The sequence below is a fragment of the Neopsephotus bourkii genome, unplaced genomic scaffold, assembly GCF_033783945.1.
Source record: "Neopsephotus bourkii isolate Nb327-2 ecotype Australia unplaced genomic scaffold, CSIRO-AGI_Nbou_v1 NB_616, whole genome shotgun sequence".
Taxonomy (NCBI): domain Eukaryota; kingdom Metazoa; phylum Chordata; class Aves; order Psittaciformes; family Psittacidae; genus Neopsephotus; species Neopsephotus bourkii.
The window spans coordinates 103,300-115,471 of NW_026901116.1; the positions used below are offsets into that span (position 1 = coordinate 103,300).

The following is a 12,172-nucleotide window of genomic DNA, read 5'->3' on the forward strand; positions in this document are numbered from 1 at the left end:
GCCTGGGGCAGGTGATGGAACTGGAGGAGCTTTAAGGTCCTTTCCAACCCAAACCAGTCTGGGATTCTAAATAGCAGTTGCCATGAACTGGAGCTCTCACTGGTGCTATTGGAGCAGTGTTTGGAACGTGAAAGGTTTGTCCTTGCTTCTGCCTTGTGTTGGGAAGCTTTGTTGGGGGTGGCTGGTTGCAGTATTGTGTTGTAGGTGAAGGGAGGTGGGCTTTTGAGCTCTACAAAGTGAATGTGGAAACTTAAAGGCTGCTAAGGGGGCTTTTTGATCCAGGAGGTGTCCTCAGACACCCGTGCATTCGTGTCATCTTCAGGGAGTAGCATCCAGTTTTGCCCCTGGTTTGATGGATTCTCACCCTGGTGTGGTCTCCTTTATTTCCAGCCTCGCAATGTACTGAAGGATTCTATGGATGCTTCACAGAACAGCTTCATTTCCACTTGAAATCGTGGCTTTACTGGGATAATGGAGTGGGATTCCTGTGTCTTCAACTGTGTGTCACGTTGGGAATCAAGTGGGTTTGCAGTACTGTCACCGTGAGGGATCATACTTGCAGTGTATGACAAGTTCTGTTTTCTAGCTTGAGTGGATTTACAGTGAGGGTGATCCTTGGGCTTTCACTTGTGTGAAGTCCTGGAGACTCAGTGTTTTCCATGGCAAATTGCACTTGGATTCCTTTGCTGAAGGGGACAGCATGGGGTCTGCTCCATTTTACTCCTGCTTGGTACACACAAACCCAGCACAGACAAGTGCTGGTGCTGTCCTGGTATTGAGGCAGAGGAGGTGAGTGGGGGACTGTAGACCCCTTGGTGGTGATCCATGAGTAACGGGAGGTTTGCCATTGGAACTGGCCAACTCAGTGATGGAGGAGCTCATCCCAGTGGCTCCAGCCATGGAGCAGCAGTACTGCTGCTGGGAGGTCTCGCCTCTCCTTAGGACATGATGGAAGATCCTCTCCTTGTGTTGGGAGAGGATGCTCTCCTTTGGGGAGAAGGATCCATCCTTGGGGACAGAGTCACCGGAGAGAATGGGATATTCCTGAAGACTGGGAAGGACAAGGAGTTAATCCCAGAGGAGGAATGCGCGTGAATGGAGCCTCCTGTCGTACTGGGAAACCCAAGAGGACAGTGGCATAATGGAGGCTTGAAGAAGGGAAGAATGTTGTGTTTGTGAGGGAGGAGAATGTCTCTTTGTACCCTGCCAGCCCCGTTAACACTCCTTGGACCAGTGGCTGAAGACACTGGGAAGCAAAACGGGCTCCCCCAGCCCTGCTGGCGCTTTCGTCATCCGGGACCATGGAAAGGGATGCTCGAAGCCCAATTCCCTTTTGTTTTAGCCCTTGGGCAATAGCCTTCCATTTTCCTGCCTAACTTTGAGACTAGAAACCCAGCGTTAAACACCATTCCTAGGAATGGGATTGCTCAGTAACACCAGTGTGTACCTTGCTCTATATCCATGGGACACACAGCTCCACAGCTGCAAGGTGTTTTATCAGCCTCTTCTGCAACTCCTGATGTGCTTTGGTTCAACTAATGGGACTAACACAGAGGGTCTTCCAAGGAATGTGTTACTGGAGCAGCTGGAATGAGCGGAATTCCATGAGCTGAGCTGTGAAATCAGTGCCTTTCTGAGCTTGGTTTAACCGTTGTGTCTGTGTCTTGAGGAAATCACAGTCAACTGCGTTGTAGCTCTGGGTTTATAGGTGCAGTAAGGAAGGCTGAGGAGGTGTCTCTAGCACATTGTAGGGTGTGAGGAACTGCTGCTTTCACCCCCCTGTGCTTCCAGACCACCCAAAACTAACCGTGTGCTGCTCACAGTAACTCATCCACCCCACAGGCTGTGAGTAAACCATCCCCAGCTTTGCTTCTAACCACAGGTTCAGCGTTTGGGGCAAGAAACAGAGGGCTTGGCGCTGGCCTTTTGCCATCTCCGGTGTTGGAAACCAGCTTGTGCTTAGGAAGAGCAGTAGGGGATGTCACAACTGCGAGTTATGTTGCGAAGCTTTGCTGTCAGCTGCATTATTCTGCCATCATTGCCTGTTTTGTATTTATTTATATGAATTTACATGCCTTTATTGTTTTTATATTTATTTCAATGTATGTATTTTAAGCCATCTATATTTCTATATGAATTTCTGTGTGTTTATATGAATTTATTTCTATATAACCATTCTCTGATTTGTATGCTGAGGCGCTGGCACAGGGTGCCCAGAGAAGCTGTGGCTGCCCCATCCCTGGCAGTGCTCAAGGCCAGGTTGGACACAGGGGCTTGGAGCAAGCTGCTCCAGTGGAAGGGGTTGGGGTTGGAGCAGGAGGAGCTTTTGGGTCCCTTCCAACCCAAACCATCCTGGGATTCTTGAGCTGAAGGCACACACAATCATTCCTCTGTACAAACAGTGCTTAAAGATACCACCTGGTGTCAGGGCTCTCTGATTTATTCAGCTCATTTTGCTATGTATGGGTTCACCAGCCTGCCAACCCATGGAAACCTCTAACAGTTTTCTGGCTGTTGGGTCACCCTCTTGTGTTACCGATGTGGTTACAACACCCAGCGTGTCACTGGAAGTCACAGATTCATTTAACACCATGCTCTTGGCTCCCCTTCCCCTTCGATTCCTTTGAGTTCTGTACCAGCTTTTGATAATCAAGCAGTGTTTTAGTCCTTTGCCTGTAAGAGTGTTCATCCTAAGTGAGAAACCTGACTTTGACAGAAGATCAGTTGGAAGGTAAAGCATGATGGAAGGTAAAGTGTGATGGAACGTAAAGCGTGATGGAAGGTGAAATACCACAGCACATAACCACCAGCTGAGGTCCAGTGCCACTGTTTTATGTGCTAACCAAACCTCTCTGGATGTCTTCTCTCCACCCAGGACTGGATTCTCCATCAGAACACCCCTTCTCACATCGAGAGCTGCCGCCAGTTACGTCAACAGTAAGGAATCCCTTTCCAAAGTTCCCTTGGTGTTGGCTGTGCACACGTGGTCTGGGGAAGCGCCTTGGCTTTCCTTATCCAAGTGCTATCCCCATCTTAGCCCATCAGGGTCAAAGCTGAACTGACACTGGGTGCTTCTGGAGTCCTGAATGGGATCATGGGTCTGTAACCTGCATGTAAGCACAGCCTTGTCTTGAGGGGCAGGTTGAGCTGCTTCACTGATGGTGTGTTCTTCATGTTTGACAGATACCCCGACTGGAACCCCGAGTCTCACTCCTCAAAGAGGTAACTGCGTTTTGGTTACAGCTTCATTGCATGTGTTCCTGTTGTAAATATGTTGTTGATGTGGTTATTTTCCTGCTCTGCTCTCGACAGTGGTGTCATGTTTGGTTATGGAATTCTTTGGGGTGTTTCAGTGGGTTTTATCCTGAGTTCATTTAGATCTAAGGCAGAAACTTCACTATGAGGGTGCTGAGGCGCTGGCACAGGGAGCCCAGAGAAGCTGTGGCTGCCCCATCCCTGGCAGGTTGGACACAGGGGCTTGGAGCAAGCTGCTCCAGTGGAAGGTGCCCTTACTCATGGCAGGGGTTGGGGCTGGATGAGCTTTAAGCTCCCTTGAACCCAAACCATTCCTGATGCAATGATCCCGTTAATAAGGGGCAAAACACCTGAAATTCCTCCACAAGGATGGGGATAAACTGGAAATCCTGAGCACTGATCCTGTTGGCAGCCTCACCTTGAGCCTTTCTTCTCCTCATGCTCAAGCCATAAGTTATCCCCTGGGGCAGAAGTGACCGATCGGGTCTGACCAGTCTTGGGTCACTGATTAAACCATGATTCCAGACTTTTACACTTAATCTCTTTTCCAGTCGAGCCACTCTTGTTTTCAACTGGAAACCTGTTTGAGGAGCCAGCGCTGGCTCTGCTTTCCCAGCCTTTGCAGTGCACAGGTCCCTTGGGGAGCTATGTGATCCCAGGCTGAGGAAACTGGAATCCATGAGCTCATCGTGGCTCTTCTGCCCTATAAAATGATGCTCTTTAGTATTATGTGTTTTGAAACACACCCTGTGAGCTGATGCTGCTTAAATCTCAGCAAGATCTTGATCTTTAACCCATCCCTGGCAGTGCTCAAGGCCAGGTTGGACACAGGGGCTTGGAGCAAGCTGCTCCAGTGGAAGGGGTTGGAGCTGGAGGAGCTTTAAGGTCCCTTCCAACCCATTCCATGGGTCTATGATTCTAAGACTGGATCATTCTACTGCTTCAATATCTCTGTATATTCCAATGTGTGTCCTAATAGGAATGGGAGGACTGGGATTTTGCTGGCTTCTCCTGTGACTGCAGTAATCAGTTTGACAACAGTTCAAAGACCAAATTCATTGACAAAAGCAGTGTTGCAAAGCTCAAGGGAAATGTGGGTCAGGTTTATTTGTGGGGTGCGTCTGAGATCTCCCCATGTTACAAACAGGCAGAAATAAGACTTTAAAGGGAGAAATAGAGCAAATAAACTTCTCAGAAGGAGAAAAAGTATATCTTAAACCCTCAAAGTGAAGTTGCTGTTTGGGGCTGGGGATGTCGTGTACAACCAGGTCTACTGGGGAAGTGTTTCATGTTGTGTGTGAGGGATCACTGGGCTTGCTGGTGGAGCCAGAGCTGCTCTGTAGGGTGGTGCTGACAGCATTACCCCTGCTGGGAGGGTCAGGATGGAGCTGCAGGCTCATGGTCACCATACACATCCTGGACAGGGTCACTGAGCTTCCTGTGTGCTGCTGCCACCCTGGTGCATCACCTCACAGGCTCTGCCTTCTATAAAGTGCCCTGGTGTGTTAATGCATCCATGTTTTCATTTGGCACAGGAATAATGGGATTTAAGGTCCTTTCCAACCCAAGCCATTCTATGATTCTTAAGTATCTTATTTCATTACTCATCATGGATCTTTTCCTTCTTCCCGTTATCCCTTCACAGCACTGCAGCTTCTAACTTCAGTTCCCTTTGCTGTTTCTTACTTCTTGCTCTCCTATTTCCTTCTTTTCAGTTTTGTCCCTCCAAAATTCCTCCTTCTTGTTCCATGTAGGTTGTTCTTTCCTACTTGCTTCTTTTTGGTTCTGTGTATCCTAAATCCACATAACAAACACTCTACCACCACGATAACAAATGAGGCTCTAAACGTTGCCAGTTCTGGTTCTATATTTGCACTAAAGCTCTTTGAACACTCGGGTCAATCCTTCTTTTCCACCTTGTCAAACCCCATCGGTGCCTTTGTTCCTTCAGGAATGCCGGTGACAGGAAAGAGAACCAGACCCCCAAGCGCCGCTCCAGCTCCTCCAGCCCCAGCCCCAGGCGCTCGCGGGCCTCCAGCTCCAGCTATGCTCCACACCGATCCCGATCCCGGAGCTCCGGGCGCTTCAGGGCAAGGCCCCGGAGTCGGAGCCCGCGGCAGATGCGGCGCCTCAGCCCCAGGCACAGATCCAGGTCCCCGCAGCGCTCGAGGAACCCCCTGAGAACCAGCTCCCGGCCCCTGAGATCTTCCAGCTATGACTGGTCATCGAGGAGGTCGAGCCGGTACCAAGGTAAGGGCTGGGTGCTCGTGGCCAGAGGGAAACTGGCTTTGATCCCAGAAGGACAGACACTGGTTCAAGTGTTCAAGGGCCTGAAAGCTCTTCCAGTTGCATCCCCCTGCCATGGGCAGGGACAGCTTCCACCCCTTCCACTCATGGGGAAGAGCTTCTGCCTAAGAGCTCAGCTCAGTCTCCCCTCTAGCAGGTTAAAGCCATTCCTCTACAGGCCCTTGTCCCAAGCCCCTCTCCAGGTTTCCTGTAGCCCCTTTAGGCACTGGAGTTGCTGTAAGGTCTCCTCAGGCTGCTCCATCCCATCTCCAGCCTGTGTTTGTGCTGGGATTGCCCCAACCCAGGGGCAGGACCTTGCCCTTGGCCTTGTTGAACTCCATGAGGTTCCACCTCTCCAGCGTGTCCAGGTCCCTCCGGATCCCATCCCTTCCCTGCAGCGTGTGGGTCACACTGCACAGCTCCATGTCATCAGCACCCTGCTGAGGGTTCTCATCCCACTGTCCATGTCACTGGCAGAGATGTTGAGCATCCCCAGTGCGTGCTGAGGAACACCACTCCTCACTGGTCCTCTACTTGGTCCTTGAGCCATTGAGCACAACTCTTTGAGTGTAACCATCCAGACAATTCCTTGTCCACCGAGTGGTCCATCCATCAGATCCCTGCATCTCCAGTTTATCTTGCTGTAACTCATCATTACCTTCCTGTAAGTTCTCTTCTCAAAGCAAACCCACCAGGCTGGTGTTTCCCTTCTCCCACAGACAGAAAGGCAGCCCTGGAGGCAGTCATGAAAACTCTGGGACCTGGCTTTGTAGCAGCATTCAATAAACATAAATCACTTCAAGCAGCTGGCCAAGGATCTTCAGGATCAGGAAAGTCCTCAAGCTCTCAAGGACTCGTGGGGAAGGTGCCTGGAAGCCTGAAGAAGCTCCTGAAAGCAAGCGTTTCTTCAAAGGCCTCCAAAGATGGGGCTGGGTCAAGCTCTTCACCTGCTGAAGCTGATGATCTGCCCCAGAGTGAAGGGATGGAGGAAGGGGAGGAAGGTTTACCCCCAGGAACCAGTGCATCTCGTCCACCTTCTTACAACAGGGTGAGTCCCTTCCCGTTTTAGTCTGGGATGTTAGCAGTTTGGTTGGGGGGATCATAGGGAGAGAAGAACCATCCTGTTTGCTGATTCCATGCTTTAGATGGTGCCAGCTTAATGCAAAGGGTTGCTGGCTGCAGGTATGTGTGATCATCTCTATGGCAAGGGTCTTTCAGACAGGGAAGCAAAACCTCTCTGGGGCTTTCCTACCCTGGTTTGGATGAGGGCTGAGTGATGGGCTCTGTTTGCAGCAGAGATATTTACTGCTGCTGTAAGAAGGCTCTTAAGCCAATGGCCATCCTATTGATCATTTGGGTCTCTTGGGAACACCACCTATAAACCAGATAGTGTTTGGTTATTGGACAAGCAAAGAGAACGCTGCCTAGAGCTGTGGATAGCTGATGGATGGTATTGAAAGGAGCATCCTGGTGTAGTGGAAGGTGTCCCTGCTGTGGCAGGGTTTGGAGCTGGATGAGCGTTGGAGTCCTGTTAAACCCAAACCAGTCTGTGATCCTTGGGATGCTCTGATGGTGCTGGTTCCAGCTGGGATGGTGTTAATTCTCCCTGCTCACTGCTCCAAGGCTGTTTTGGCTTCCCTCTGAGAACAAGGCTGATAACGCCCCGGTGTTCAGTTGTAGCTCAGCAGCACTTGCCCTGATCAAGGACTGCTCAGCCTCGTGCTGTGCCAGTGAGGAGGGATGCAAGAAGCTGGGAGAGAGCAGAGCAGAGACAGGAGACCTGAAGCCCAGCCAGTTCAAGGGGTATTCCATTCCATTCCATTCCATTCCATCCCATCCCATCCCACAGCACATCAGGCTCAGGAGAGGAACTAGGGGGACTTGGATGGAGCTCCAGTGGCTGCTGGGGCTGGGCAGTGCTCAGCTGTGGTGAGAAATGGGTTGTGCAGCACTGCTGTTCACTGGAGTTTTGTTCCCATTCCCCTTTTAGTTTCATATATCTCACATCCCTTATCACTGTCATTAACATTATATTGTATTGTACTTCAGTTATTAAACTGTTCCTATCTCAACGTGTGACTTTTACATTCTCCTCCCACTCTGCCTGGCATAGGAAGGAGGGGTGAGGAAGCTGCTGCATGGTACTTCAGTTGCCAGTTGGGTTTAACCACGACAGAGCTTTAAGGTCCCTTCCAACCCATACTATCCTGGGATTTCACTACAGCACCCCAGTGAAACAGGCATGTACATTGGAGTCATCTTCATGCCAGATCCTGTTTTCTTCCTTTCACTGTGCTTGGCATAGATCATAGAATAGTTAGAGTTGGAAGGGACCTTAAGATCATCCAGTTCCAACCCCGCTGCCATTGTTACTAAACCATGTCACCAAGGCTCCATCCAGCCTGGCCTTGGACACTGCCAAGGGTGGAGCATTCATAACTTCCCTGGGCAACCCATTCCAGTGCCTCAGCACCCTCACAGGAAAGAACTTCTTCCTTATCTCCAACCTGAACTTCCCCTGTTTCAGTTTTAACCCATTACCCCTTGTCCTATCACTGCAGTCCCTAATGAAGAGTCCATCCCCAGCATCCCTATAGGCCCCTTTCAGACCCTGGAAGCTGCTCTGAGGTCTCCACACAGCTTCTCCTATCCAGGCTGACCAGCCCCCATGTTCTCAGCCTGGCTCCATAGGGGAGGTAAGAACCACATGGGAAGTGCTTCTCTGTGTTGTTTCCTGTTTGCAGCTGCTGAGGGAGGAGCTGCTCACCTGCGGGACCGTGCTGCAGATCTCGGATTTACCGGATGATGGCTTTTCTGACCAGGACATCAAAAAGATCGTGCAGCCTTTTGGCAAAGTCAGTGACCTCATTGTGCTTCGCTCCAGGAACGAGGTGAGATTCCCCCCCATGCAGTGGCTTGGGGTCGCAGTGGCAAAATCCCCCCATTCTAGCAATGAAAACGTGTCCTGTTTGGATCTGCAGGTGCGTATAGGGTAAGGCTTCTTGGTGCTTCATCATTAATGATGGGCTGGGGATGGACTCTTCATTAGGGACTGTAGTGACAGGACAAGGGGTGATGGGTTAAAACTGAAACAGGGGAAGTTTAGATTGGATACAAGGAGGAAATTCTTCCCTGTTAGGGGGGTGAGGCACTGGAATGGGTACCCAGGGAGGTTGTGAATGCTCCATCCCTGGCAGTGTTCAAGGCCAGGTTGGACAGAGCCTTGGGTGCCATGGTTTAGTGTGAGGTGTCCCTGCCCATGGCAGGGGGGTTGGAACTTGATGATCTTAAGGCCCTTTCCAACCCGAACTATTCTATGATTCTGTGAATGATCACATCCAGAGTCTTGGAATAGCTGGAAGTGCTAATTTTATAAATTCCATTCATGTTGCTACCCAAGTTAGTAACTGATAGAGGAATTAGGGTGTCTTTGGGAGATTTAGATTGGATATTAGGCAGTGTTCTTCATCAAGACTGTTGTCAAGCACTGCAGCAGGCTGCCCAGAGCAGTGGTGGAGGCAGTGTCTGTGAAGAGATTTAACAAACGTGTAAATGGGACATCCTGCATCCAGCTCTGGGGCAACAGCACAAGAGGGACATGGAGCTGTTGGAGCGAGGCCATGGAGATGCTGCGAGGGCTGGAGCAGCTCTGCTCTGGAGCCAGGCTGAGAGAGCTGGGCTGGGGCAGCCTGGAGAAGAGAAGGCTCCTGAAGGGGAGACCTTAGAGCAGCTCCAGTGCCTAAAGGGGCTGCAGGAAAGCTGGAGAGGGGCTTGGGACAAGGGCCTGTAGGGCCAGGCCAAGGGGAATGGCTTGAACCTGCCCGAGGGGAGACTGAGCTGAGCTCTTAGGCAGAAGCTCTTCCCTGTGAGGGTGCTGAGGCGCTGGCACAGGGTGCCCAGAGAAGCTGTGGCTGCCCCATCCCTGGCAGTGTTCAAGGCCAGGTTGGGCACAGGGGCTTGGAGCAAGCTGCTCCAGTGGAAGGGGTCCCTGCCCATGGCAGGGGTTGGAGCTGGATGAGCTTTAAGCTCCCTTCAACCCAAACCAGGCCGGGATTCTGTGTTTTAACCGGTGCTGCATTAGCAGCTGTACTCAATCCTAAAGGTCTTTTCCAACCTAAGGGGTTTTATGATGCAGAAACCAGGCTTCATCAGACTCCCTGTGAGCTCACTTACGGATGGATGTGGAGTTCTGTCACGAGCAGCTTGTCTAAGGAGAGCCTGCAGTGGGTTGCATGTTGTGTCTGTAAGATAAGCACTGAACTGCCCATTGGTTTCAGGCCTTCCTGGAGATGAACTACAAAGAAGCTGTGATTGCAGCAGTGAAATATGGTGAAACAGTGCCAGTGCTGGTGAATGGCAAGAGGGTGAAGATCAGCATAGCAGAGAAACCCAGAGCTCCTCCTGGGCAGGTGAGTGCCATGGGTGCGGAGCAGGACACTGCGAGGAGCTTGGTTATTGCTCCATCATCACCTGAGGGGCTCTGGGAGAATGGGTTTAGTGCTTTTAATGGGGTTTTTGTGTCCTTTCCGTAAAGAACAGGCTGAATGATGGTGCAGAGGAACCTAAACCTCCAGATTTGCTATTTTCTTGGTTATATTTGGTGTTTGTGAGTAGTACCCATTTAATAAACAAGGAAAGGTGCATCCTTTATTAATATATAAATTTAATTGCTGTCCTAATTAATGGCTTTAATACTATTTGATATGTATTTTATATATATTATGTTATATGTATATACGCGCATTTATATATGAAATACAAATGATGCACTTTCTGCCCCTTCCAGGCCAAAAAGATTATAAAGAAACGGGCTCAGAACGTTAAGAAAGCAGCACCAGGCACCAAGTAAGTGTTGCTGTTACTCACACTAGGGTTAGTGACAACAACTGGGAACCAAATAGGATGCTCCTGGTTTGGTTTCTTGTGTTGTACTGGGTTTGGGCTTTTTGATCTGCTTTATGTTCATTAATTATCTTTAAAACTGATTTTTCTTTCTTTTTCCCCCCTTTGTAATAGGAAAGATCTGAATGCCACCACAAAGAAATTAATTGCAGGTGAGGTTGTGGTTACCTTCCATCTGACGATGCCTCTGTTATTCCCTTCCCTCTTTATTCCCATTTCTTGTACGTGAGTGTTTTTCATCACAAGGACTGACCAAGTCCAGGAGCTGCTGGAAAATGCCTGGTTCATCCTTAGAAATGTTGTCCTTTTCATGCAGCCTCATGTTCCTGTCTTTAGAAACCACACACCTCAAGTAGCAATAAAATCACCTTGCCCTGTGCTTAAGCCGTAAATGATTGCCCCATCTACTGGGAGATGATTGTGGCAATGTGAGCTCCAGAAAGAAGTGCAGTTCCTCAAGCTCAGTTCAGTGTATTCAGCATCCTCTCCCCCAGTCAGTGCAGTGCCCCTCAGTGTCTTCTGTTCCTTGTACACACTAAATGCTTTGCAGCATTTGGAAGACTGGTTTGGGTTGAAGGGACCCTAAAGCTCACGAGGACACAGGCAGGGACCCCTTCCCTTGGAGCAGCTTGCTCCAAGCCCCTGTGTCCAAGCTGGCCTTGAGCACTGCCAGGGATGGGGCAGCCACAGCTTCTCTGGGCACCCTGTGCCAGTGCCTCAGCGCCCTCACAGGGAAGAGCTTCCGCCTAAGAGCTCAGCTCAGTCTCCCCTTGGGCAGGTTCAAGCCATTCCCCTTGGCCTGGCCCTACAGGCCCATATAAAAAGTTAGTAGTAAAAATATCAGTTGAATTGCTCCAAGTGAACCTATTTTTGTGTGTATGTTCTTTGTGATTCTGCAATAAGCATTTCTTCTGACACTTGGTTATTTTATACAGGTAAAAAAGAAAAGACTAAGAAGTCAGCATTGGCAGGAGAGAGTAAAACCAAGAAAACCTCAAACACTGCAGGTAAGATAAGTGAGAACTCTTATTCTTTACTGGAAAACATGGGCTGGTGCTTTCCCACCTCCCTGCTCCCCTTTCCAGAGCAGGTATTTGAGGCTGTAGCCTGAGCTTCTGCCACCTTTCACTGTACTGGCCACTGCAGGAGATGTTAGACACCTTTCTTGTGGCTTGGCTGATGCCTCTTCCTGCTGTTACCCACCAGCCAAATCTCTAGAGGAAGATGTCCAGATCCCAATGGAAGCTGAAATGGAAGCTGAGGACACAAAGCTGGCAGAGCCAAAGACCATCACAGAAGGGGATGGAGATCCAGAGCCTGGGAAGCCAGCAGAGACTCAGGCCAAAGGAGCCACCAGTCCTGCAGCTCTGCTGGGTAACTCTGAGACGATCATGCTGGTTTTGACTTGCCTGCTCATTGTGAGTGATGTGGAGTTTAATGTGGTGATGTCTTCTTCATCCCTTTCTTAGACAAACCCTCCCAGATACCTCAGGTGGCAGCAGTGGACTTGAATGAGTTAAATAAAGCTTTAATTAATCAAGGTAAGCTGCACATGGACAGGGTTTAACCTGTCCTAAAGCCCCCTGATCTTGTGAGCTAAAAGAGAATGCTTCTGAGGCCAGGAAACTCAAATGCCATAGGGAAACATCAGTTCCTCAATGTTCACTCACTGAAACACAGACCAAGAGCTCAGGTGATGATGGAGGTGCCTGAAACCCCCACGATTTCC

General features: G+C 49.9%; 1 protein-coding gene across 1 annotated transcript in view; it reads left to right on the forward strand.

The window, feature by feature from the left end:
- Positions 1–12,172, forward strand: part of ZNF638 (zinc finger protein 638) — a 57,757-nt gene that overhangs the window by 23,136 nt on the left and 22,449 nt on the right. Inside the window, exons 3-13 of the mRNA XM_061351974.1 lie at positions 2,876–2,937; positions 3,184–3,222; positions 5,207–5,505; positions 6,261–6,589; positions 8,286–8,432; positions 9,819–9,950; positions 10,328–10,386; positions 10,558–10,595; positions 11,379–11,450; positions 11,650–11,817; positions 11,913–11,984. Coding sequence (XP_061207958.1) covers positions 2,876–2,937; positions 3,184–3,222; positions 5,207–5,505; positions 6,261–6,589; positions 8,286–8,432; positions 9,819–9,950; positions 10,328–10,386; positions 10,558–10,595; positions 11,379–11,450; positions 11,650–11,817; positions 11,913–11,984 — 1,417 coding nt within the window. The remainder of the gene's footprint in view (positions 1–2,875; positions 2,938–3,183; positions 3,223–5,206; positions 5,506–6,260; positions 6,590–8,285; positions 8,433–9,818; positions 9,951–10,327; positions 10,387–10,557; positions 10,596–11,378; positions 11,451–11,649; positions 11,818–11,912; positions 11,985–12,172) is intronic.